The sequence below is a fragment of the Seriola lalandi genome, unplaced genomic scaffold (assembly GCF_002814215.2).
Source record: "Seriola lalandi dorsalis isolate HSWRI2012SDOR001 ecotype SW California unplaced genomic scaffold, Sedor1 jcf7180002054971, whole genome shotgun sequence".
NCBI lineage: Eukaryota > Metazoa > Chordata > Actinopteri > Carangiformes > Carangidae > Seriola > Seriola lalandi.
In genome coordinates this window covers 807,415-832,089 of record NW_019525522.1, presented here as the reverse complement: position 1 = coordinate 832,089, position 24,675 = coordinate 807,415, and the positions used below count along the sequence as shown (strand labels likewise).

Sequence of the window (24,675 nt, the reverse complement as noted above, 5' to 3'; positions counted from 1 at the left end):
ATTTTACAAAATGTAAATATATTAGTATAAGATTATCCAACATCTTGACTAATATCGAAACTCACTCTACATAGGTACGAGTCAGTTGTCATTGGCAATGGACTGGCCAATCAGGTGTCGAACCCTGACGTGGATGTGGACATAACAAAGCCAGACATTGTGATTCGCAGTCAGATTGCAGTTTTGAAGGAAATGACGAGCTGGCTCAAAGCTGCACACAGTGGCAATGACATCTCTGTTGAGATCGGTGAGGATTGGGAATGTTCTTTATGATTTTCTAAGTGACATAACCTCCTAGTTGCAAACATCTGACCCTCATGTCTTTCTATTTTTTCCAGATGATGATGGCAGTGGAGGAGAGGAGAGCGGCAGCGGTTGTGACTCTCCATCCTGCGACACAGACCGGGACATCTACTTCTCCACCCCACCGAACCCTGGCAAACCCCGGGTTAATCAAGTGGTGGTGGGCAGAACTCCATCGGCCGGGGTTCCCTCACAGGGAAGCATGGCGCTGGCGCTCTGTGGGCTGGCCCTGGCCCTGCTTGCTCCCCACTTGAGATAAAACTGGCTGGGCAGGGAGAGGACGAGAATGACCAGGAGTGATCGAGCGAAGGGGAAAATTGTCAGAGAGACTTTAAAAAGACTGCCTTCAGGACTTTGGACTGTCCACCATTGGGGGGGGAGACTCTTCATAATATTATAATAACTTCACTTTTAATTATTTGTTTGTATGTTTTTAAGGACATCAGTGTACAGCAATATGATTTTCTCCTCAAGAAATCCACCTTTTTTTCCCCCTTTTCCCCAGATAAACCTTTACTCCTTATGGCTCTTTTGGAGCTTCACTATGGTTCTGCTTGCAGCATAACAAACATTATATAATTGTCTTATTTTGGCAATTTAATCTCATAATTCATTTGTGTGCCTTCTTCAATGATTGCCATCTCATAACTAAAGAGTGAGTAAGATGTTTGGTTGAACATTGAGTGCCTGTGGTGGGACATACCTTCATATTTCTGAGGATTTTCTTTCCAATATTCAGAGATCATCAAATCATGTAATGTTGTTATGGATGTTAACATTTCATAACAGCAATTTTGCACATTATCAATGTGCGTACTGTGAATGTTTGAGTCTGTGCATTTATACATTTGCATACATCATCCAGGCAGAAATTATAAAGCTACCTGTTGACCTCTGCTAAGGAATAGTTTGAGCTTTAGTTCAGTTTTCTTTGGAGAGATGTTTAAAACCTTCTCAGAAATACAGAGAGAGAAGTTAGAACACAGGTATTTATGTTTCACCTGGAGATGGAATCGGTCTTTAGAAGAGCTTTTAGGGCACGCTGCGAGCCCAAACATGCATATTGTATGTCTGCTATAAGCATTATCACAACCTAACTTTTAATTTCTTTGATTTTTAATTTAATTTCCTCAGCTTAAAGACTTCAATGTAAGGCCATACCTCATGCATGCTCTCATTGTCAATGCAATCCAGTGATGTTAAGTTGAAAGTGTCTGACAGAGTTGAGATATGTGGCTGGCAACCTGGTGGAAGGTAACTGGCGTGGAAGGAGAAGGACTCCCCTGGCATTACCCCTAAAGAAGGCAAAGCTGACAGGTCCTGAAAGCCCTTTTTGGTACTGTAAGCTCAGTTCAGCACAGAGGATCTGACTCTATACAGTCTGACTGTTTGAAAAGAAAAGGTGGCGACACGTATGTTCAGAGCATTTCACATTAAACTAGAGAAGAGGAACAAAAGACGGTGATCAAATGAAATCAAGAAAAGATTATTTTAATACAGGGTTTTATGTTGAAGAGGTGTTGTAACTTTTAGCTATTTTTGGTATGAAGATATATATTAGGTACTACAGTGGATTTTACTGCTAGTTTTAGGTGGTGGAAGAGAACAGTGTGCACAGAACATGGGGGCACTTTTGGTCAATGTGCAGTGTTTTGGGGCTTTTTTTTGCCCACACCCCACAATACACACTTGTACCTCTTAAATGGCCTGTGTCAGTATAAATGGATTCATCCTGAACCATTTGATCTACCTATCGTCATCCTCACGTTCTCATCATTTCGACTCAAGACGGAAATGTTGAAGTATTGTCACAAGTGCTGCCAAAATTAATGCAACATATGGTGCCTGATCTTCATTTTTTTTAACCTTGGTACATTATTAGCAACTTGGTAAAAAAGAAAAAGAAAAAAAAGAATGTAGATGTTGATGATTTGTATCTCTCGTCTCAGATTCCCTGAAGGGTGTTTGAGTTTATTGTTACCAGCGGACAAGCACAACATAAGGTTTTCTTCTAATGTCTTCTAATTTGATAGTCAGATCTGTAAGTTGCATTACCTGCCCATTTCATCTCTAAAATGAAGCTGCCTCATGTAGCTTTTGTACAGTAACTTATGCATGTATTTTAATGTCATTGCAAACATGCTTTTAGAACTGACATAGATTATCCAAACTACAGTATTCAGTTTCTTTATGCAAACATTTAGGTGAAATATTTCCTAAACTATTTGAATTGGTATCAGTTTTGGGGGATTTAAATATGCATTTTATTAAAACAGAAAAATGGATTTGCATGTTTCATATTTGTCTGCAGGTCTCCACCTCTTGTTTGGCTTTGAAATTAAATTTTCTCCAAACAAAATGATGTTACCAACTAACAGACATGGAACACATCAACAAGGACATCAATATTAGGAATCTGACTTTGAAGGATTTGATGAAACATCTATGCAACCTGTGTAAAATACTGAAGCCTTAATTTAAAATAATGGAGCTGTGCTTCAGCAGCTGGATTTGGCATTACTTCTGCATGTAATTGGTTCAGTTCTCCTGATTTTTTTTTTTTTTTTTTTTTTTTTTTTTTTTTTTTTTTGTGTTCCACCAACATTTCTACAAGGGCTTGTGCATGTGTTCGTGTCATGTGGAAGAGTTGTGTCAAGTGTGAAGAAACCCAACTTTCTGAGTCAGAGGAAATGTTTTGGGTGATGATGGTAAATGTCTGTGCTTGCGGGCCAGGGCAGCAACATTTCCCGGCTGGCAGGAGCTGGTCCAGCTGCTGGATGATGTTCGTTCGATCCATAAAGCAACTTCAGTCTAGCGACCTTGAAGTTGAGTTGGACAGGTGTTGAAACCTTTCCCTCTGCCTTTGGCCCACAAGAACAGAAAGGACTCACTTTCTGAGGAGAGAGTGAGTGACTTGACTGAAAAGAATAAAAAAAAAAAAAAAAAAAAAATGTAAATAAAGAGCAGCCGTTTTTTAGATGTCTCTAAAAGAGGCGGTAACAGTTCACCAGATTTTTACTTGTCAGAGTATCTCCTAAATGCTATGGAAAAACGAGATGAGATAGATGTTAAATTGTAAGAGAAAATGTATATCAAACAACATTTCTTAGTCTTGTTGAAATAAAGACTGCCAATATTTAAACATTGTGAATGTTTTCATTTTCTCAACACACGTAACAAACTGTTAAATTTTATATGATAACCCAGTGTCTGTTGTCAGCTTTTTTACTTTTGGAAGTGCAGGGGAAGCGTTTTTAGGTGAGCGTGACAATAGTATGACAGGCTTATGACTTGTTTAGTAGGCTTTGGTTTTGTTACAGCAATTAAAAATTATTTCATAAAATAGCATGAGTGGAGTCATGTTTTATGTCAACTTTTTGCCATCAAGTGATGCAGTTTGGGGACAGAACACTTTGCTTCAGTGTCATGATAACTTAAATATTTATATTTTCAGCACTAAAAAATAATAAATCATCTAGCTATGAACAAATATAATGTGCTTCATATGTGGATTTGTATCCGACACTGGCCCTTGCCTTTTAGTTAATTAATGTGACGTGAGGAATGGCAGCAGTAATTAGGCAGATATTAACCTAGACTGCACAAAATCAGCCCTTGTGGCAACTGAGAAAGTACATGTGTGTGTCCGAAACCACCTGGCAGTTCAGGACATTAGCACCAGGAAATAGACAATTACTTAAGGGGTCTGGGGTTGGCTTTTTGAACCATTTCTGTTCAGTAGTCAACAAGCACACAAGCTGAAAACCTTCTCCACTGACTTCCAGTTGTTTAATTTCTCACATTGCTGCGGTGATGTAGAAGTGTACTCAGCGATATGTCAGTACTCTGTGACATCACAGTTGTCTGTGGTTACAGGTGCAACAGAGTTCTCCAGATGAAACAGATTTAAAATTGTATAACACTTCTCTTCAGCCTGGTGTTAAGTTGCTCTTTAAATGATTCAACTCAGCATTTAGTAAACAAAGTATCTCTACTTGAAATTTAGACTTTTTCCCAATTAAAGACATTTATTATTTCTGTTATTTCTATTTATTTCTGTGTATCATTAAAAGATAACCTACATTTAGAATAGACTGTGAATCTCAACCTCATTAGATCTGTCCTGATCAGCACTCAGGTGTAACACAACTCCAGATTCCTGTTGCTTATCCAGGCACTGGCTGTCTTTACCTTAGTTCTGAATGGTATGAAAAAAATATCCTGTTCCGATTATATTGCTGTTGCGATGATTTAGAATTTTAGTGGGAATGGTCATTTTGCATTTCACTTTCACTGGAAAAAAAAAAAAAAAAAAAGATGATGTGATGATATGTTTTTGTTAGGTCTTGTACCAAACAAGCATGTTCCCTTACATATGAAGAATATGATTTGTAGCACCACAATACTTTATTTTACCTTCATCAAAAAATTGGAGCAGCTGCTATTTGGATATTGCATTGGCCATATTATAATATTTTGATTAATTGTTCAGCCCTACTCTAACTTACAGTACCTTAAGTACTAGTAATACAAGATGATCTTTTATGTTACTGGATTCACAACAACAGCTATTTGCTGTAACACAAAAAAAAGTATAATAAAGTATATTTATAAAAGTATTATTCAACCATTTTAATGCGTGAAGAAAGAGCAGAAAAATAGAAATCAGAATTTTTTTGATTTGAATACCTGAAATGTGTTAATGTGTTTAATTAATTTTTGCATTGGGGAATTTAGATTAATGACCTCTGTATTTCTAAAATGTTTCTGAGACGTGGTCTTCTCTCTCCCATTTACAGTAATATACATCCGAAAGAAGAATCAACAGTCAGGTATTATCACAACATAAAGACTTGTTATATCCTGTTAGCTTTCAAGTCTAACTCAATCTGGAAATGGAAAATCCTCAGTGACAGCAGCAGCAGCTCTGCAAACATCTACACACTATTTAAAAAAGTAAAAAAAATTCCTTCTTGCTTTCCTTTTATATACAGTCTCTGGTTTCAGTCAAAGATCCTCTATGTTCCAGTGCAACGACCGTAGCGTGTGTACCACTCAAACCTTTCCGGCGGAAGTTGGGCTCACGGCATTGTCACAAAAGAAATGGCGAGCGGTATCGGCAGTGAGTAATATATATATATTTTTTAACTCTTTCTCGATGATTCATTGTGATTTACAGCAACACTAACGCCAAATAAACCCAAAGCAGCGCATTCCCATTAGTTTAACCGGTCGCAGTAGTGTCGTTGTTTGATGAAAACGTTATACCGTGTAGCTCTGTGTGTCTCATGAATGGGTCCCCCCGTAATCAACAGTGCTAAGCTAACGCGGCTGTTTAAACATTAGCTTACTGTATGTTATTGTATCTGGAACCATGGCGTTTAACTATTTATATTTATTTTATCTGCTTTTATAATTGTATTCAAGCACCAGCACATGTAAATAAAAGGTGCAATACAACAATACACCTTAATACCACCCTCTGAACATGATACACGCTAATATCGTCAATGTAGCTAACGATAGCTAGCCAACTTTGATAAATAATAAAATCTAGAAGTAATTCAGCAGCGCTACTGTGTCTGTTTCATATCATTTACCTTTGTCTCACTGACACATCATAGACTATACGGTTTATTTTAAAGGATATAAACAGGACCTGAAACGAACTCATACGTAAAAACAAAACAAACAAAACAAAACACACCATCACCCCGAGAAAACATGAATTTAACGTTAAGTTTAAAATGAATAAATATTAATTAATCAGCTCTGACAGAGGGTACAGTAACTGAATATTTTGACGTTGTTATTTATCTTTGTGTTCTTTGTTTTGTGTGGATATTTGGACGAGTATTTTTGTGTTTATTGATTGAATAAAACTAAACTGAGCAGCTCAAGATACCTACAAAAAGTGCAGTGATTTCTTAACATATTAGCAAAATACATTAGTCAGCCGGGAGCTGTCAGGGATGCCTGGACTTTTTGTAATCTCTCTGTATATCTTTGTTTTGTCCCCCCACAGAACACAAGATACTGAATGTGGGGCCAACGGAGCCCTGGTCAGTCAGGGAGAAACTGTGCCTGGCCTCCTCAGTCATGAGGAGTGGTGACCAAAACTGGTAAAAAGAAAACCTTCTCAAAATACAACAAATTGAACAAAATACAGGCAGATTTCTGCCTGTTGTATTTGAAACATTCATATGATGGGTGGGATGCAGGACTAGAGTAAAAAGGAGATGTGGAATGTGAGAGGGTTTCGCTTATAGCTGCACGGACAGTAAATGAAACAAATGCACCATCATAGTGTCTCAATTGTAGCTCTGTTTTTGTTATTCTCTCAGTATGAGCAGTACAACCACTAAAAGCATCAATCCCACTGTCCAGAAAAGATTAAATTCAGCTAAAAATGCAGTACAGATGTGTAAGACAGTGCGTGGAAATATGCAAACAAATCAGTTTATGAAACAAATTATTTTTGACCTTTTAACACCTGGAGGTTTTTGTCCCTAGTTTCTTCAACAATGAACATTAATCCACATTGCCACACACTTCATTGTAAGAGGCAGACTGAAAGTTTTTCTCTTACAAAATGAGCTGCGCTCAAATATTAGCTCACATACATGATTATTATTATTATGTCCATCTTTTCGGACATGGTGCAAAAACTGTATTACTGGTACGGGCTGTTAAGACAGGTCATCTCACTTCTCACAGCTAGAGGTCAGACTTGGACAAGTTATAATATCTGAACAGTGTCAGTGACAGGTAGGATCTCAAATAATGGTGGCACATATCTTTGATAATCAATCAGCACTTTGTAAGAGAACATTAACCTCAATCTGAGTATTTTTTTATACAATTTAAAAAAAAAAAAAAAAAAAAAAAAAAAAGATAAATAAATTGGTAAAGAATGCACAAACAGAAATTGGTCATTGTGGCTGTGCCAGTGCTGAAGATCAGTGACATTAAGCAGGATTTTTTTTCCTGCACAATACCCTGGATTTCTTTCACCTGTCTTCACTTATTCCTAATGTGAATGCATGTCTTCAGTCACCACATGCATTAATTTTCAGATTGTCTTCTCAGCATGTGTGTTTATTCTGAGGAACCTGTTTGTCTTCCAGGGTGTCTGTAAGCAGAGCCATCAAGCCTTTCTCAGAGCCTGGTCGTCCGCCTGACTGGTTCTCACAGAAGGTGAGAGAGCTGCAAACCTACACAACTGTCTCTCTCACTGTCTGATTCTATTAGTTAGGTTTAATGCAAGGATAGGATGCCGTCTTTGTTGTAGCAGTTGCTTCAAGAAAACCTGTGTTCTATTTTCTCAGCACTGTGCCTCACAATACTCTGAATTGCTGGAAGCTACTGAAGCACCAAAGTTAGTATGATAACACACACACACACACACACACACACACACACACACACACTTATGTGCAGTGTGATGGCATTGTTTTTGTTTTGTTTTTTTTAAACCACCAAGATATTTTAAAAGTTGTCCTCATGTGTCTCGTGTGCCCATCTTTGCTCCAGGCGTAAGCGTGGTGAGAAAGGTGAGGTTGTCGAGACCATTGAAGATGTCATCGTTCGTAGGCTGACCACTGAGAGGATAGAGGAGCTGAAAAAACTACTACGAGACACACAAGAGCAGTACAGGTACATGTACACCTAAGAGAAAGACCTTTGATGACTGTGAGATATGACCTTTAACCTCCCTGTGATTTCTGTCCTGACAGGAAGTTGAAGAAGGAGGTGGATCTGATCCAGACAGGTCATATGGACTCCCAGCTGAAGGAGCTGTGGGCAGAGATCACACTGTAAGACTCTTACCAGTTCTTCTGTTTGATGCCAGTTGTTTTGACTCAGTTATTACTATGTACTTGATATGTGAGCAACAGCATATTCAAATACAAACATATCAGCTGTTTTACAAGCTACAGTAGCAGCGCGGCTTTAGGCAAGTCTTGTTGGTTTGGTTGGTGTGTTATCCATCTCTTTTGTCCATAAAAGTGAAATATGGATTGCCACAAAATGTGGTGCAGGCCTTTCTAGTCCCCAGGGGATGAATGTCAATAATTTTGGTGATGTCATGACGTTTCATGTAGCGTCAACAACATCGTCCAACATTATGGTTCATGAGAAGGTTTCTGAAAACACAAAACATCACATTTGAAATGTTCAGTCAGCTAGTTGTGTAGTTAAACTATAGTCTCTGCTGTTCAGCGAGCAATGACACCTCAATAGTAGTTTTTCGAATAGAGGTTCCCCAGTTGGTTCTGGGATGAAAACTTGCAGCTTTTCAGCCACATTCTTGTCCCTCGCTTCTGCCACCATCTCCTCAAATTGTCAGTCATTTGAATTGTTTGTTTTTCCAACTCCAGAAAGAAGAAGCAGGATGAGGAGGAAGCAGAGCAGAAGAGAAAAGCAACAGAAACGGCATACCAAGGTAGATTAAGTCTGCACACTGTGAAGGCCTTATTTTGAAAAATGTAATTTTTCTTCTGGAGAACCTGTATCTTGGATCATTTGGGTATTTATTGTTAACTTCACACTTAATCTGTAGGATCGGTGATTCCATTGTGTCACTCCTCACACATTGCCTGGCAAGATATGAGAGAGTTCTGGAGGTGCATCAGAATATAATAAACTAACAACATCTCCATTTGCCAAATACATTTGTTTTATAAGGTGTGAGCGCTTTATCTGCTGCTTTGCCAAGATCAGTGTTTGCAGTGTTGTATGTTTTCATGACATTGTTAAGAACAAAGAAAAATTGATGTGACATTGCAGACACATTGTTTACACCTTAAATGATAAACAACATTCTGTCTATAAATATCTGTGAAATAGTGCATTAAAAAGAGGGCCATGACGAAATCGAAACCAACAAAGGAGAAGTAGAAGGACAGGGTTTTTTCACATGTATATACCGGTGAAGACTTTTCAGTCTTAATGCAATGAATCTGCCACTACTAGAACACTTTGCCCTGGCCTCTTCTTGGAATATTTTTTTTCTTTCCTGTTAAGACAAGGGGTTGTTTCTCTGACGTGCTTGGGTTGTAAACACAGTGCTATCGCATGATGCCTTGCTCATGATTTCTTTGTTGCAGTTTTTTTCTCTTAATTCCTTGAACCGAGTTCCCTCACAAAATGGACTCTTTCTCTCTGTCACCCTGTCTGACCCACTCTCTCTCCGTCACAGCTCGTCAGGCGGCGAAAAACACACCTAAGCGTCTGCCCAGTGTAACTGTGCGTTCTCCTCTGGGTGCCAGCCCGCCGACGCTGGATTCTCAGGCCGACTCTTCAGTCCCCACACCGCCCATGGACACAGGAGGTGTTGCCACCGACGACACCACCACCCACTCAGTTGTAAGAACATACTCATTAAGCAGTGATGAGATACGATGAGAATACTGCCTGTGCTGAGAGAAAAGTGTGGTACATAATCTTTTCTTTATCGAGCAAAGACATTTTCCAAAGTACAGTTTTACTGTCTTGTAATGTGAAATTAATTCAGTACTTTCAGTACTTCAGTCGACAAAAGTATATTTCAGTCTTCATTGAAATGGACTCATATACTGTAATTCACTGTCAAGACCTCTGTTCACATTAGACTCTTGTGTCTGTTTAAGACAGTACCTTCACTTTGAATTCAGCACTGACTTCACTGTGGGCTCCACAGAATTGCCTCTGTACCTTCAACATGTTTTTTTGTCTCCTCATGAGTCCATGGCAAAAGCTCATCTCACATTATGGTGTATTTGGCACACCCAACACCAGCTGGAAGGAGGAAGTGTTTTGACAATATTGTGGTTGCCTGTGCCAACCACTCTTGCTGATTCTTTGCTGCCTCTGCCAGGCCCAGGGGGTCGCAGTGTTTCTACCTGCAACGGACGCTCCAGGTCCCGGGCCCAAAGATGGAGGCCTGGCTGCTCTAGTAGATGACTCACCACAGAAGAGGCTCCTGGCCCAGAAAGCCACACCACCGCCCTCACCTCTTCTGTCAGAACTGCTGAAAAAAAGCAACCTCATGTCAGCTGGCTCCCGCCTGGTAGGTAGCACCTTTGCTTGGATGATAACTTCCAAAGCTACAAGAATACAGGAATGAAAATGAACAACACTCAGTTATAACTGCCTTAAAGTTGCTGTGCTTAATTCCCATATCCTATTAGTACCAATAGATTAATACTAAACTATAAGAATACCTTGTCAGTACAAAAGGAAATCCTGGAATATCACATTTAACTACCTGGTTAGTCTTGATGAGGATACAGGTGTTTGGCATGATCACAGGTTTTATCCTTAAATGCATTAATTCTTATTTTGGTGCATTTTCATTTTAAGCAGTAAAGATTCACAGGCATCAGGTCTCACAGCAGTTTTCAAAATTGACGAGAATTCATATTATATTGAAATTTTTTTCTCAGGACTGGAATAAACCTGATGGTGTTTTTTATTTATTTTTTTATTTTTTTATTTGTTGATGTCAGGTGGCGGAGGGAGACTCGACTGGAAACCTCACCAATGGACTACAGACAGCCACTGCAGCCACTGCCTTACCACCTGGTCATGAGGTCATCACAGGTAAATATACATATATAAATACACATAACACTTCATGTGTGCGCACGTACAGGCACATTTCCTGCTTTTAAGAATGGGTTATTGAATAATGCCTTTGTTACTCAGGATGATTCATGGGAGAATGACACTGTTTTATTGATCAATAGCTAGAACATGGTGCATGTGCTTTGTCTGATGTTTGGCTGCTACCCTGGGAGATATATTCAAAATGTCCTGACTCTGCACTATGCAGCCAAATACACATGATACAGTTAAAAAGCTTGTTTAAAAAACAAAGAGACAAATACAGCCGGGCATCATGGCGACATAAACTATGATCACAACACCCCAGATCAGTTTCCATTATATTACTTAAAACGTGTTCTTAATTACTCCTGTGTGTGTGCTTGCAGAGGGTGAAGCAGAAGCAGAAGCAGAAGCTGCAGTGAAGGCAGAGCTCGGTGAGGAGACGGGATTAGTAGAAGAGGACCTTGTAGCGGTGTCTTATATGGGAGACGAACTGGACCTGGAGACAGTAGGAGACATCATCGCCATCATAGAGGAGAAGGTACAGTAGTTGCTGTGTCAGTGTGTCTGCTGTCATCAGTTCCCAGTGCAGAAAGCTCCAGTGGATAAAGCATTATATAAGATAAGCAACATTTGTTCAGTCATTAAGATCACATTGTGTAGTGTATACTAGTTGTGTTTCAGCTTGTAATAATCCCTGCCCTCCTGCCCTCTTCTTAGGTCGATGACTCTGTGGAGGCTTTGGATGCAGCAGCGGTAGAAGCAGCACTCTCTCTGTGTGAAGAGGCTGTTTCAGAGGGACACACTCTCCCTGGCCCCTGGGAGACCCAGGAGCTGAAGGCTTCAGATCCTACACCCACAGTCCAGGACTCCAACCCCACACAGGAGTCTCAGGATGTCACCGCGATGTCAGCCCCGACTCCTGCGAGCACAGAGACCCAGAACCAACCAGAGATTAAAAGAGAAGAGCAGATTAAGGGAAACTGTGAGGGACCTGAGGTGACAGGAAGTGATGTCACTTCTTCTGTCGCCTCTGATGACGGCGCTACAGGAATTGAGGTTACGGAGGAGGGGGCGACAGGGAAGGAGGCCACTGAAGCAACAGTGAAAAGTGAAGGAGAGGAGTGGAGCCAGCCTGAGCCCAACCCGCCATGTCTAGGTGGGTGTTGAGCACACATACACAAATCATACTCGTATGTTTATGTTATTTAATCCTCTTCTCATTCTTCTTCCACAGACTCTGAGGACAGCTCTGTGTCTGGAAAAGAGTCCAAGGTAACACACGTATTCATACTTACACATACAAACATCCTTCGTAAATTGCAGTCATTTTACTTGTTTGTATGTTTGTTCCAGGAGGTAAAGGAGGAGGAGGCCGGCAGTGAGGGTGACCCTGAAGAAGGGATGGAGTTGAAGGAGGAATCTGGGGAAGGACCCTATCTGTCTGAGGTGGAGCGGGCTGCCAGCGAGAGTGAAGACGGCTACGGCCCCCCCTCACAACGCTACACGGCCGATTCACTGGCCAGCAGCCCGGCTTCTTCATCCCAGCTGTATGTGTCATTGACGGTTGCAGAAGTGATGTGATAATTGTGATAATCACCATTTTTATCTACTGGGTACTGGTTACTTCAGGGCAACGTCCTGAGATAACCCCTGCAACAAAACATTTAAAGTGAACTGCTGTGTTAAAACTAGATAAAGCTTAGCTGGCATTTGTCATGAATATTTATGTCATGACCTCTGAATGAGATTAGGACTCCATTTCTCTGAGCTAAGCAGTCTGTGACTGCTGACATCAAAAATTCTAACGGCATGTGCTTTTGTCTCTCTGCCACTTGGGGTTTCTCTTCTGCTTTCCATTTCCATTCACTGTGGACTTTACAATCCTCTCTTCATTTCCCACTCACTTCCTCTCTCTCCCTTCTGTTCAACTCTGTCTTTGTGCATCAGATCTACATGTGGTGAGGACCAGGAGGCAGTGCAGGCGCAGAAGATCTGGAAGAAAGCCATTATGCTGGTGTGGAGAGCTGCAGCCAACCACAGGTGGAGCGTCTTGGCCTTTTCCTGCATCAAAAATCAATCAGTCTTTGTCAAAATACTTCAGCAATAGCTCCCAGTCAGTCTCATTTGGAAAATTATTATTTTTTGCTCTATAAGTTTTAATGTCGTCACAAGATCATCTTGATTGTATTGAGTTTTTGTTTGTCATTTAACAGCAGGCAGTTTCTTGTCTAAGAATAGTAATATATAAGAACCATATTAGGTCCATTCATGCTGCATTATGATAATACCATCCTCATCACCAATACCATGAAGCCAACACTCTTAAATGTACTGAGGTCTCATTTCTATTTAATGTAGTGTATCCCTGTAGAGTGCAAACAGAAAAGGGTTTCAAGAGTTATGTTCACTACAGTCTTGGCCAGTAGCCAATAGCAGCTAAAGGTTTGCGAGACAACGACAGAAATGAGAAAGACAGTTAAAAGACAGGTCTAATTCTGGACACAACTCCTTAGTCTGCAACGTTTTTGTTTCTTGGTACCTTAGTTCTCACTTTATCCTCTCAACAAACACGTGTGCACAGTGAAAGTGATATATCACCTCTTTGGAGAAATAAATATTTAGTTACAGGAAACATAGTCTGCAAAAAAAAAGATCTCGCTGCAGCTGTTTTAAAGGGAAATGTGTTTTACTGTTGTTGCTGTTGTCATGTGTCTCAGGTATGCCAGTGTCTTCCTGCAGCCTGTGTCAGATGACATTGCCCCCGGTTACCACAGCATCGTACACAGGTCTGACCTCAAACACACACACACACTCCCTTGATTTTTCAGTGAAATTACAGTCTCAGGCTGTTACTGTGGTTCAAAGAAACGCATAAGCTTTCTTCCCAGGGTCCTAGAAACTTGTGTGTTTAATTCTTTTGTAGCACAAGTGAGCTTGACATGGCACCTAACGTGTTAATATTATACTATACTATTAGTAATGTAATTCTGTTCAATAGCAGAAGATAGTGATCGTTCATAGTAGACACAAACTTTAATACAAACATCTATCTCTGCCCTGGGACTCCTACCACCCGTCCTGTTCCAGACCCATGGACCTGTCGGCCATAAAAAAGAACATTGAGTCCGGCGTGATCCGTACGACAGCGGAGTTCCAGCGAGATATCATGCTGATGTTTCAGAATGCCGTCATGTACAACTCGTCGGACCACGACGTGTACCACATGGCGCTGGAGATGCAGCGTGACGTCCTGGAGCACGTGCAGCAGTTCCTGGCCACGCAGCTCATCATGCAGACGTCAGAGAGTGCCATCTCCGCCAAGAGCCTCCGCGGGAGGGAGGGAAACCGTAAGCCAGGAGAGCCAGCTGAGAAGGTGGGTTGGGTGACTTGTTGGGGGTGAAATTAAGATTCCCCTTAAACATCTCTCCAAGTGTCAAAGTGATATTGTGTTAAAGAACTCTATAAAGCTGTTGATGTTCTGAAGCTCAACAGCGTAATTGTACCATGGAGGTAATATAGCAAAATGACTGAGTCTTTGTTTATAATGTTGCAGGCTCAGTCTCCCTTGTTCGTAGCTCAGAGTTATGAATTGAGTTTACAAGTGTAATGATTTTAGAGTTGACATGAAAAATTACGATTTCCTGCCCAGGTCTGAGATCAACACGCCCAGAGAAATTTGTCAAACCACTCCTGTGGCATAGTCCTCTTCTTCATTCTCCCGCTCTCTATACTGCACAGGAGCAAGCACATGTATTGATTTACATACTAAAGCACTCTGCTCCTACTCTAACATATCCATCACCAACCATAATGTGCAGGGGTTAAGTCCTTAGGCCTCTAATCTAAACAGATAAGGCGTTTTAAGTGAGCTGGTCATTGACCAAAGACTTGCATGTGACTTGTGAAAGTCTGTTTGACATAGGAACTGTATCACCTGTGGACTTCACAGATATGTACCTGATACTAGGTAATGCAATCTCTTCTTTAGTGGTAATTGAAGAATATGTTTTTCCTCAAGTAACAAGCAAATGTGTAATAATGTGTGCAGATCTAGATTGAACGGATCATTGGAATAACGCCCTCTGTTTTGCACAGAATTTGTCTTCAGAGAAAACCATAAGCATTCTGGGAAACTGACTTTCTGGTGTTTCATGTAGAATTGTAATTACCAGAATCATCCATGTGTGTCTGCTACAGTATAACATCCAGTGTTTCACACTAAATCTAAAGTGAAACACTTGCGACTTGTAGCACTGTGGTCATCTAAAGTGATAGAAGTACTGTTAGCGTTATGTAACTTATACAACATGCTGTTTGAACCACCGCAGAATACATGATTGCAGGTGATGCTAAAGCCCTCTGTGTCTCAGTTGAAAACTTGATAACTTAAATGAAATTATTCTATATTCCAGGTTAGACACTGAAAATATGCCTTGTTATATAACAACTGTTGAATTCATGCTACTTTTATATTTGTGAATCTAGGGAAATATATTTGGAACATTATCATATTCACACACAAAATGTTCACATGTACAAAAGTCAAACAAACACACACACACACACACACACACACACAGTGTTAAACAACAGAGGGGTTTGATCAACACTTCCCTCCGCTTTCTGTCACGTGCTTCAGTGGTATGATCCTGGTCTTGACTTCCCAGCTGATTCATGTCCTGCATGCTGGCTGCACCTCTCCTCACTAACTTCTGTCTGTCTGCCTGTCACTGACTCACCTGTTTCTGCCCCTGTCTGTCTGACTGTCTATCTGCAAATGTCCGCAGTGAAGTTTCTTATTCGCAGCTGTGTGTGTATTACTTAATTACTGCATGAATGTGGGAGACTTGAGTGTGGGTCTAACGTGGTCCCTGCTACTCATGGCATTTTTTTCAGTATGATATGATTTTAAAAAGTCGTCTCCAGACAGACAATATCTGGGAATGTGCTAAATTGTGTGTTTAATTGCAAATTTTGCAACTGGTTTACTGTATAGAATATACCTGGCGAGTTGTTACACAAATTTATAAAATGTTTTTTAATCTTTGTTTGGCTGTTTCTCCACAGCGAGCTCAGCTGGAGTGGATATGAGACTGCCACATTATTCTATAGGTTAATTTAGATGATATGTAACATGTAGCTTATAGAAGTGCCACAGCTGAATGTAAGTCATGATATTTTTCACACAAGCCATGATGGGACTTGAGGGGGTTGTGAGCTGCGTTAAAGACATGTTAGTGTGTATGGGAGGGTGTCTGCCTTCTTGTGTGTGTCATGAATGTCACTATTTACGCTCTGCATATGGGAGTGTGTGTGTGTGTGACTATCTGTCTTTGTGACACGTGTGAATGGGTGTATGTGTTTGTGTACGTGCGGTGCAGCGGTCAAATGGACTCCCGTCCCCCAGCGTGCTCCTGTGTTTTGCGCAGACTTGTATGAAACTTGCTTCTCACGCACATGTGTGTCTTTTCTCTCTTTCTCACTCCAATGTTTGTCCTCCTACAGGACAGTGTCCCAATGGCCTCTCCTGCTTTCCTTCTCTCTCTCTTTGTAAGTATTCAGGTTCTCCCTCAGATTTCACCAGAACCAGGCCACGCTCCGCATACGCTTGTCTCAATGCAAACAAACACACACACAGTATACACATCAGTCTGTTCCCCTCATCTCTTTTCTTTGCTTTCTCTCTCTGTCCAGTTGTATATTGGTGGCAGTAAATAAACCTGCTGTAAAAAAAAAAAAAAAAGTAGAAAGGATTTAAATATTTATATTATTGGTGTTAATCAATAATATAACTGGAAAAACTAACCGGTTGCCATTCAGGTAATTTAAAAGCACCATGACAAGTATATAAGCCATCATTAATGAAATATTATTCTGGGTTTATAGTCTGAATATTAACAAAAGTCAAGCTTTAAAATATTTTATTTTTCCGCTACACTACTTCCTGCTCAACATGTGTCTTGGGCACAATTTAAATAAAAGAAAAAAATTGACAGGGTCCATATCAAAATGTTTAATGTGTTAATGTTAAAAAAGAAAAATACAATTGGCTGATGTGGGATATTTTGAACTCCCAAATATTGATATCAAATCCAGCATCAGTTAAAGAACAACTATTAAATTATAAACAATAAATTATAAACACTTGAAACTGTAAATATTCTAGACTTTTCTAAAGAAATCAAATGTACACAATATTATTTATTGATAGTTAAATTTGTGAGTGTGGTTTGATCAGATTTTATTCACATTTGTCTGATAACATTATCAAACAGCCTCGCAACAGTTGTTGTTTTGATTCGAATATTCCTTAAAACTGATTGGTGCACACAAGTACATGACATCACCTTTTTGTAAGTGAGTCCCGCCCACTTCAACCAGTAAGACGAGCAGAGAAAAACGCAAATACAGAAATGTTTTAACTTTGCGAGACACCTTCAATAGAATTTAATGGCTTTTAGAAAAGGTCAGATTTTTATTTTTTTAGTTTTAGTTTGCTCAGACACAGAAGTTTCCTTCACGTGTCAGACTTTGGACTTTTTCTCTAACGTTTATATGTTTTCCTGTTTATGGAAAGTAGATATCTAGTCCATCAGGTTTTACAACTGGTGTGACTAAAGCTACTAAACTTTAGTATCACATACTTAGTAGTACTGAAGAAAATGAACACACACTGTCGGTGCTCAGTCGTATTCAGCTGTACAGATGTGTGTCAAGGATCTGAATTAAAGGTCACCTTTCTCTCTCCCTCTTGCTCTTACAGTTTCTCACATGCTCTCACACATCACTGTCTGTGTCACCCTCATAAAATTTAAGTTGTGTTTGGACACAATATTCTCACCACACACACACACACACACACACACACACACACACACACACACACACACGTAAACACACAGGCTCCAGTAACCTTTCATCACCCAAGCTTCCGTCGACCTTCGGTTAATGACCCCATGCCGGTTTCCTGTGTTTTTCTGTTTACGTGCGATTGTCCGTGTCTCTGCATGTTCTAATTTCTTTTCTCCTTCTTTTCGTTTTAAATCTTACTTTTTCTTTCTCACCATTATTTATTATTTTTTATGTTCTTCATTTGGGGAGGAAGCCTTCCGAAGTGGACTGTGCTGTGTTTTTGTGCGGAGCTCAATCACGTGAGGAGGTCCGCCACAGGGCCTCCCTTCACGCTGTCCAGCTGACCACTGACCTTTCCACTCTTATGTTAATTCTTTCTCCTGCTCTCATTTATTTTCTTTTTCCCCGTTTCTCCTCATCTTTCTCTGCTGCAGGACGGAGGCACCAGAGGTCGCCGTAGTGCCATGGAGGCCGACCTCAAGATGAAGAAATAGACTCACATCTCAGAGAACGAGACACTTAAAGAGACAAACAGCCACTTTTGTTATCGGAGAAGGTGGAGCTGAATACTTACCAGTCACTTTGGTTGTTTTCTGAAGGGGACTGCAGTCTCTGTGTGTGCGTATGTGTGTGTGTGTGTGTGTGTGTGTGTGCGCTCACGTGCGCGCTCACGTGCGTGCTCACTTAGTCATCCGTGCTTTGGCGTAGATGAGGGTGTGTGTCTGAGAGAGCTGCGTAGAGCTTCCTCTTCCCCAGTTCTTATGATTGGTTAATGCTCAGCACTATGGGATCTCACTCCAGGACAAACAAGCCAGTGCACCACTTTCCCTAAGTATCATTTCAGGAGAAGGGCTAAGGTGGCTGCTCATCATTTCCTCCGGCTGAGATGGAAAAGTAAAGGACGTTGTGGAAAAAGAGAAAAAGAACATTATCACCAGCAAAAAGTTTGTTTGGGATCAGATGATAAAGGGCGGATGAGTTCTACTCGCCAGATTTTTATCATGTTGAATCATGGATGCATTAATACTAGTGGGGTGATTGATCAGTTTCTTTGAGTGTATTGCACCAAACTGTGCTCAACACTTATAGCCGAAAAGACACGAGACAGCAACAACAACCAGAATTTCCATACGATAAATCATAATGTACAGTTTCCACAAATTCAAAATGAATACTACTTGTTCTACTGGCACCAGATGGAACCAGGATCATCCATCAGTCTGATCACTACTGAAAAGTTGCAGAGAGATCCACTAATCACGTCTTTACAACTGGAATTTCTTACTTTTTCACCAGTGAAACAAGGATGTCTTTCTAAACGAAGGACATCAGGTGATGTCACTGAACTGGTTGCTTATGTCTGCTTCGTTTAGTAACAGATTATAATGCTGCAATCTGTTGGATTTAAATGATCATACCAGTGTTTCGCATGTTTCAGCGCATTAACTGCAAATCGCATGTACTTTACATTTCTGCCTACGTTTTTCCAAAGCACAAGTTTAAAGTTTGACTACCTGCCTTCAAGCAGCCCTCAGCTTCCATAACATCCAGGTTACAAATAAATTTACAATTTTACAACTTGCTGTCTTTTATTACAGCAACAGTGTCGATTTAAACACTTTGGCGGTGCATTCAGGTACACTCAGGCATCTGAGTTTTCAAAGCAGTTCCTGAAAATGTATAGAAACCAAAAGCTGCCAGTGAAGGCAGGAAATCGATCTAAAAAGTAAAGACATGCTTTGTGAAATGTTTGGTAGTCATGTAAAATACAGCTGTTGAGTTAGTTGAAAGGTTAAAACAGCATGGAGATTGTTGTTGCTGAAATAGTATTGATGCATCCCTAGTTGTCACTTAGGACGTAGCCGGTGTGTGCTATGTAAATAGCATAAGAAACATGTTTGTGTAATGTGTGTTAGATGGGAGTACAAATATAAGTTTTGTACCCGCGTGATGGATCATGTAGAGTTCTGTGTTTGGGTAGCCGATACATGTATCATGTGTTCTGTTGTACATTTGTTAAATAAAAAGATTATTTGATCTAAACCTAAATCAGGTCAGAGTTGTTTAACCCGAACAGCCCAGTGTTTACTTGAGGGATTTCTTTTGCAACTTCTAGTCTTAGCTTTCTTGGTAATCTGTCACCAGACACATTCGCTGTTCTGAATGGGCTCATTGAAAACATCTAGCACACTCAATATTGTGTAATCATTTTTCCTCTATTGTGAAAAACTCGAAACACAAGCTACGCAAGCAAGTCATGAAGCACCAGCAGGCCCCATGATGTGGTCAGCAACAAAATGTATAATAGGTGTGCTGGGGGAGCCACATGTCACTTAGATAGCCAGTAAAGTAACAGTACACTGATGCAAGCACAGGACTAAGTAGTAGTGGTGTAACAACATTTATTTCAAAGTCTCATAAATAATAAAAGTAACAAACAGTAGCAAAAGTACAGCACACTTCAGGAGTGAGACCCGCCCATTCCTGGGAGGATGTGTTCATGTTTACAGTGTACACTAACATTCAACTGTTCTGTGCAAAATACTGCAGTCATATTGGCTACAGTGAAGGAAAACAAGCAGTGTTGCCTCCTGCTCTAAGACATTCATACATAAAACACAGAACAATCCACTTTCTTATACAACACAGAGAAAATCCAGCATTTTCCGCATCTTGCCAGGCTAGACTTTGTGTGTGTAGCCTCAAAATAACATTCAAACACTAACGAAGAGGTAAACAGTGAAACGGGGGTTCACATTCTCAACTTCACCCCTAGTGGAAATCATGGATGACAGGACTGGCAGAGGAGTAGAGCTTCCTCTTCACCAGCCGGTACTCTGGTCTCAGCTTCAACACTTTGTTGGTACCAAAGATGTGCTTGAGCGGCGGCCAGCCGCCATCCTTGTCTGCCTTTAAGATCACAGACAGTTCAAATGTGGGCGTGACACTCGGGTCTGGGAAGACGCTCCCCACAGACTTCAGGCCATCTTTGCACTCCACATACACCTTGATAGAGGCGCCACGGAGCCCACAGGGCTCATCAGCTGAGAAGTGCACCACGTCCTGGCCGACCTTGGTGGTCATCTGGTGTGGCAGCAGCAGCACCTGGCAGTGGAGGGTGGACGCCTTGGCCTCTGTCAGACAGCGCTCTATCTGCTGGGTCACATCCTGCTGAAGGAGCCGCTCTTCATGCTCCAAACCAGCATCCAGGTTGTTCACTGTGGAAAGAGACCAAGAGTGCTGTTAGAATAAGTGGCATTAACCCACAGTATATTAAACAGTAAGTTCATCTCTATAAAAGTTTAACATCTATGCTGACAGCCACTGGCAGTCAAAGCCATGTCAGTGTATTCATAGTTTCTCTAATGACGAGAACTTACAATTTACCCCAAACACTACATCACTGACTGCAAGACTTTGACCCTCACTCTGCCATTTCACTTTTGCCACTATGTTTATCATGTGGTCATGCATCATGTCTCATTGCTGCTCTGACCCCGGAGTCATCAGAGTACTGTCTTTGTATCAGCAGCTGAGAGGAGGAGCCCAGCTTAGTCTGTCATCAGCTGATCCAACACCTCAGTCACTTACATCAGACACATCCCCATCACTGAGATTAGGTAATTAATTAGTTCTTGCGCCAAATATTAAAGGTCTAGTTCCAATATAAAGATTATGGTTATTTCAATCATGATAGCGCATTAATATTCAACTGTAATTAGGTGAGTGTTCTGCGGTTTTTATTAGTTACTGTCAACTAGAACTGACTGAAAAGCTGTTTTAAAAAATACGTTTTTGTAGTTTCAATTACATTTAACTTTTAAAACAACTTACATGGCGAGTTGCTGTCTGTCTCATCGCAGCTCTCGACGCTGCCCCGCCGGGCTGAGCTCGTCTTTCGGCCCGGGGATGTAAGTTGGGAGAGGTACTTTCCTATCATCTCTACGACGCTTTCTTCCTCCGACAAGACGGGCACTCCGTGTCCAAAGAGCAGAGCCGTGGTATAGACCATCCTGATTCCTGTTTGCAAAGCTCCGGTGTCTCCTCCAAACGTCCGGTTTGTATCTTCTCCATGTATTAAGTTAACTGAGACGAGCGACAGCGAGCGGCGAGCGCGCAGCTTTTATACCGGAGGAGTCGCCGGTTGCATCAGCTGAGCTCTCACGTGTGGGCGGGGCCGAGAAAGTTCCTGAACTCACGCAACATGTCCGGGCATTGCACAGGAGGAGAGCTGATCCCCGTCACGTACAGTGACCAGTCAGACACTCACTGTAAAGTAATAGAAGACTGCTTCAACAGTCTCATTATCCACAGAGCTGGGCTGAATTTAGCTAAACTAACAAAACTAATTGATAATGACAATAGGTGCAATTTAGGAGGACAATTATTTACTTGTACTTTATTTACATTTCGTATTCCACATATATTTTACAGTACATTTTTCTGACAGGTGTCGTTACAAGTTACTTGCGTATTAGTTTTCATCCAAGACATACACTCTGTTGCCAGTTTATTAGGTACACTTATCTAACTAATGCAGTGCAATACTGTATAGAGCTGAAACAATAAGTCAATTCATCACTTACAAAATTAATTAGCAGCTGTGATAATTTAATAATTGTATGAGCCATTTTTCAAGTACATTTTTTTAAAAAGTTTTCTTGTTCCCACTCGTCTAATGAGAGAAGTTTAGCCTTTTCTCATTTTTCTGTCATTGAGAACTGAATATTTTTTATATTTTCAACTGTTGATTGGACAAAACAAGATATTTGAAAATGGGAGCTCTGGGACAACGTGACTGGCTTTACATGTACTTTTCTGACATTTAACAGCCTTAACAACTAACAAATAATTGGCAGATTAATCAATAATGAAAAATCATTGCTTGCAGTCCAAGTCTCATAGAGCAGTCCTGCAATAAATCCTTCCTTCACAAAGGTTTTAATGTTCAGTTTTTATTGAAGCTTCAGAGATGTGTTGATTTAACTTTATGATCATTTTATGATAGTGAACCCAATTTATATCAGTGAGGGGAGAATAAATAACATATAAGGCAATACAGTTCAGCAGCACCACAGACTACAGCCTCCAAACAGGTGAATCAACACCTCCAAAACAATTTTAATAAGAACTGAACATTATAACCTTCATGAAGGAGGATTTATTGCATGTATTAGACTACATTAGATTTAGCTTGTTGTACCTAATAAACATCCAATTAACTGTATAAATTGCTAATAAAATATCATGCAGCGTTATAGGTTACACTACCAAACAGTATGATAACACTGTATTTTAGGTCCTTCATTTCCTCATGATTTCCAACATGAAATCATCACTGACAGAGTTATGTAGCCTCTTGGTTTTTCATTGGCACACACAGTTAATTAAATTCAGGGAACTGCTGACAAGATAGTGACGGCTGAAAATGTAAAATGCTAAATTTGTCAGCAGCAAGCGTTTCACACATATGGAAAATAAAGTTTCTAGTGGTTTTCTAGTTTTTTTGAGGAAACTTGATCCATCTCAATCACCAGTGTTAAACTGCTGCTTACAAGTAATCAAGTAATAAGATAATTGTATAACAATTACAGGGACAGTTTTGTCCATAAGTACTTTTACTTTTCATTCTAAATTTGGTATAGTACTATTATTTTTGATTGTTTAATACAGGGCCTTTACTTGTAAAATAATTATTACATTGATGTCCTCGAGTAAAGAATCTAAATCATTTATAATAAATTATATCATTTAAAACTAGTAATAAAATGAAATATGCTGCAATGGAAATCTACCAGCCACGTATGTGTCACACATAATGGTGTTAAGATATTATCATATGCACTGGGCGTTTTCAATGTCATAAGAGAAATTAACAACCACAACAACCTTTCAGAGCAGAGATGTTCTTTAACTACAGATTACAGGCTGCTGCTATGGCTGATAAATTAATATTAAGAATGGAGGACGATGAGAACACATGGACATTTAAAAGGGGCACTCCACATCAAAGTTTGTTTCCAGGTGTTGGGTGGTACTCCTACATACTACATTGTATAAGGCCTTTTATGGCTGCAGAGGGAGCTGTGCGAAGTCTGATAAATGACCTCAAGTGATGTCACTTGAATCAGCGTTGGTTCATCTCATAGAAGTGAGGACACCAGACCTCTGCAGCTCCTCTCCTTTGCCTGACGCTAGCAGCTCCAGGATACATTAGCCACCACTAGCATAACACATCTGAATCTCCAACCCAACTGTTGGCTGTCGAGTTGTGTTGTGGGTAATGTAGGTGCACAAAAACATTACAAAAAGTAAACAGAAATAATAAAGTGCAACATATAGTTTCTAACAGATGTTTCTTATTAACAGTAAGTACTGAATTCCCTCCAAGGTGTTTTTAAATTTGTTTACGTTTGGAGCTCCTCAGACTGGGTGTTGTACATTCTTGAAGCAATCTCTTTAAATCTTCCGTCCAGACACAGGGACAGTCAGAGTCGTCCCACCTGTTTTCTTTTATTTGACAAAGCACTAATCGCCCCAGGACAGAGAAGTCTTCAAACCCCCTTGACACTGACTCCGTAGGAACACTGAAGCCATAGCCAGTCCTCCACAGACGACAGTTTAGCTCAGAGTCGGACAAAAATGTTGAGTAACTTAGAGAAATTGCACATATTTTGATCAGTTGCTATTCTCTTGAGATTTCTTTTCTTGGATAGAAATAGTTTTGTTATAAAATGTACAGTAGTCATAGTGAAACATGGTCTCTCTGATGATTACAGTCAAATTATATAATACATACATTAGAGCTTACCAAATATTTTATTGAGAAACTAGTTCCCTAAAATATCCTCCTCCTAATCTCATCAGGTAATCTTTATGTCACTTCCCAATAAATTTAATTTTCTTATCTGCTTCTAGTGTATCGAC

The 24,675-nt window shown here is 40.2% G+C and overlaps 3 protein-coding genes across 4 annotated transcripts in view; 2 read left to right on the top strand and 1 right to left on the bottom strand.

The window, feature by feature from the left end:
• The window catches only part of gpc4 (glypican 4), a 31,222-nt gene extending 27,777 nt beyond the window's left edge, over positions 1-3,445 (top strand). The window contains exons 8-9 of the mRNA XM_023395945.2: positions 75-247; positions 339-3,445. Of these exons, the coding sequence (XP_023251713.1) occupies positions 75-247; positions 339-562 (397 nt within the window). The 3' untranslated portion in view covers positions 563-3,445. The remainder of the gene's footprint in view (positions 1-74; positions 248-338) is intronic.
• A 1,933-nt stretch (positions 3,446-5,378) lies between these two features.
• On the top strand, positions 5,379-19,797 carry brd8b (bromodomain containing 8b). 2 transcript variants are annotated; one of them, XM_023395956.2, is made up of 19 exons: positions 5,379-5,425; positions 6,329-6,425; positions 7,431-7,500; positions 7,632-7,681; positions 7,837-7,959; positions 8,040-8,120; positions 8,685-8,749; positions 9,506-9,672; positions 10,163-10,354; positions 10,794-10,887; positions 11,280-11,434; positions 11,614-12,052; positions 12,131-12,168; positions 12,250-12,443; positions 12,844-12,936; positions 13,614-13,682; positions 13,984-14,269; positions 16,402-16,446; positions 18,183-19,797. In XM_023395956.2, exons 1-19 carry the CDS (start codon positions 5,407-5,409, stop codon positions 18,240-18,242), a joined length of 2,337 nt encoding a protein of 778 aa, XP_023251724.1. In that variant the 5' UTR covers positions 5,379-5,406; the 3' UTR covers positions 18,243-19,797. The 2 variants fall into 2 exon arrangements, with proteins under 2 accessions (XP_023251724.1, XP_023251725.1); XM_023395957.2 differs by lacking the exon at positions 16,402-16,446.
• A 336-nt stretch (positions 19,798-20,133) lies between these two features.
• LOC111646440 (DNA damage-inducible transcript 4-like protein) lies at positions 20,134-21,857 on the bottom strand. Its single transcript, XM_023395927.2, has 2 exons — positions 21,583-21,857; positions 20,134-20,966 (listed from the first exon to the last, which is right to left on the bottom strand). Exons 1-2 carry the CDS (start codon positions 21,758-21,760, stop codon positions 20,521-20,523), a joined length of 624 nt encoding a protein of 207 aa, XP_023251695.1. The 5' UTR covers positions 21,761-21,857; the 3' UTR covers positions 20,134-20,520.
• Between the last annotated feature and the right edge of the window lie 2,818 nt (positions 21,858-24,675).

Bases quoted from the DNA above. Each gene is read 5' to 3' on its own strand.
- LOC111646440 (XM_023395927.2), bottom strand. From the start codon at position 21,760: ATGGTCTATACCACGGCTCTGCTCTTTGGACACGGAGTGCCCGTCTTG. The intron at 20,967-21,582 runs GTAAGTTGTTTT...CTCTTTCCACAG, and splicing joins GACAGACAGCAACTCGCCAT to TGAACAACCTGGATGCTGGT.
- brd8b (XM_023395956.2), top strand. The intron at 8,750-9,505 runs GTAGATTAAGTC...TCTCCGTCACAG, and splicing joins AACAGAAACGGCATACCAAG to CTCGTCAGGCGGCGAAAAAC. The intron at 9,673-10,162 runs GTAAGAACATAC...TGCCTCTGCCAG, and splicing joins ACACCACCACCCACTCAGTT to GCCCAGGGGGTCGCAGTGTT.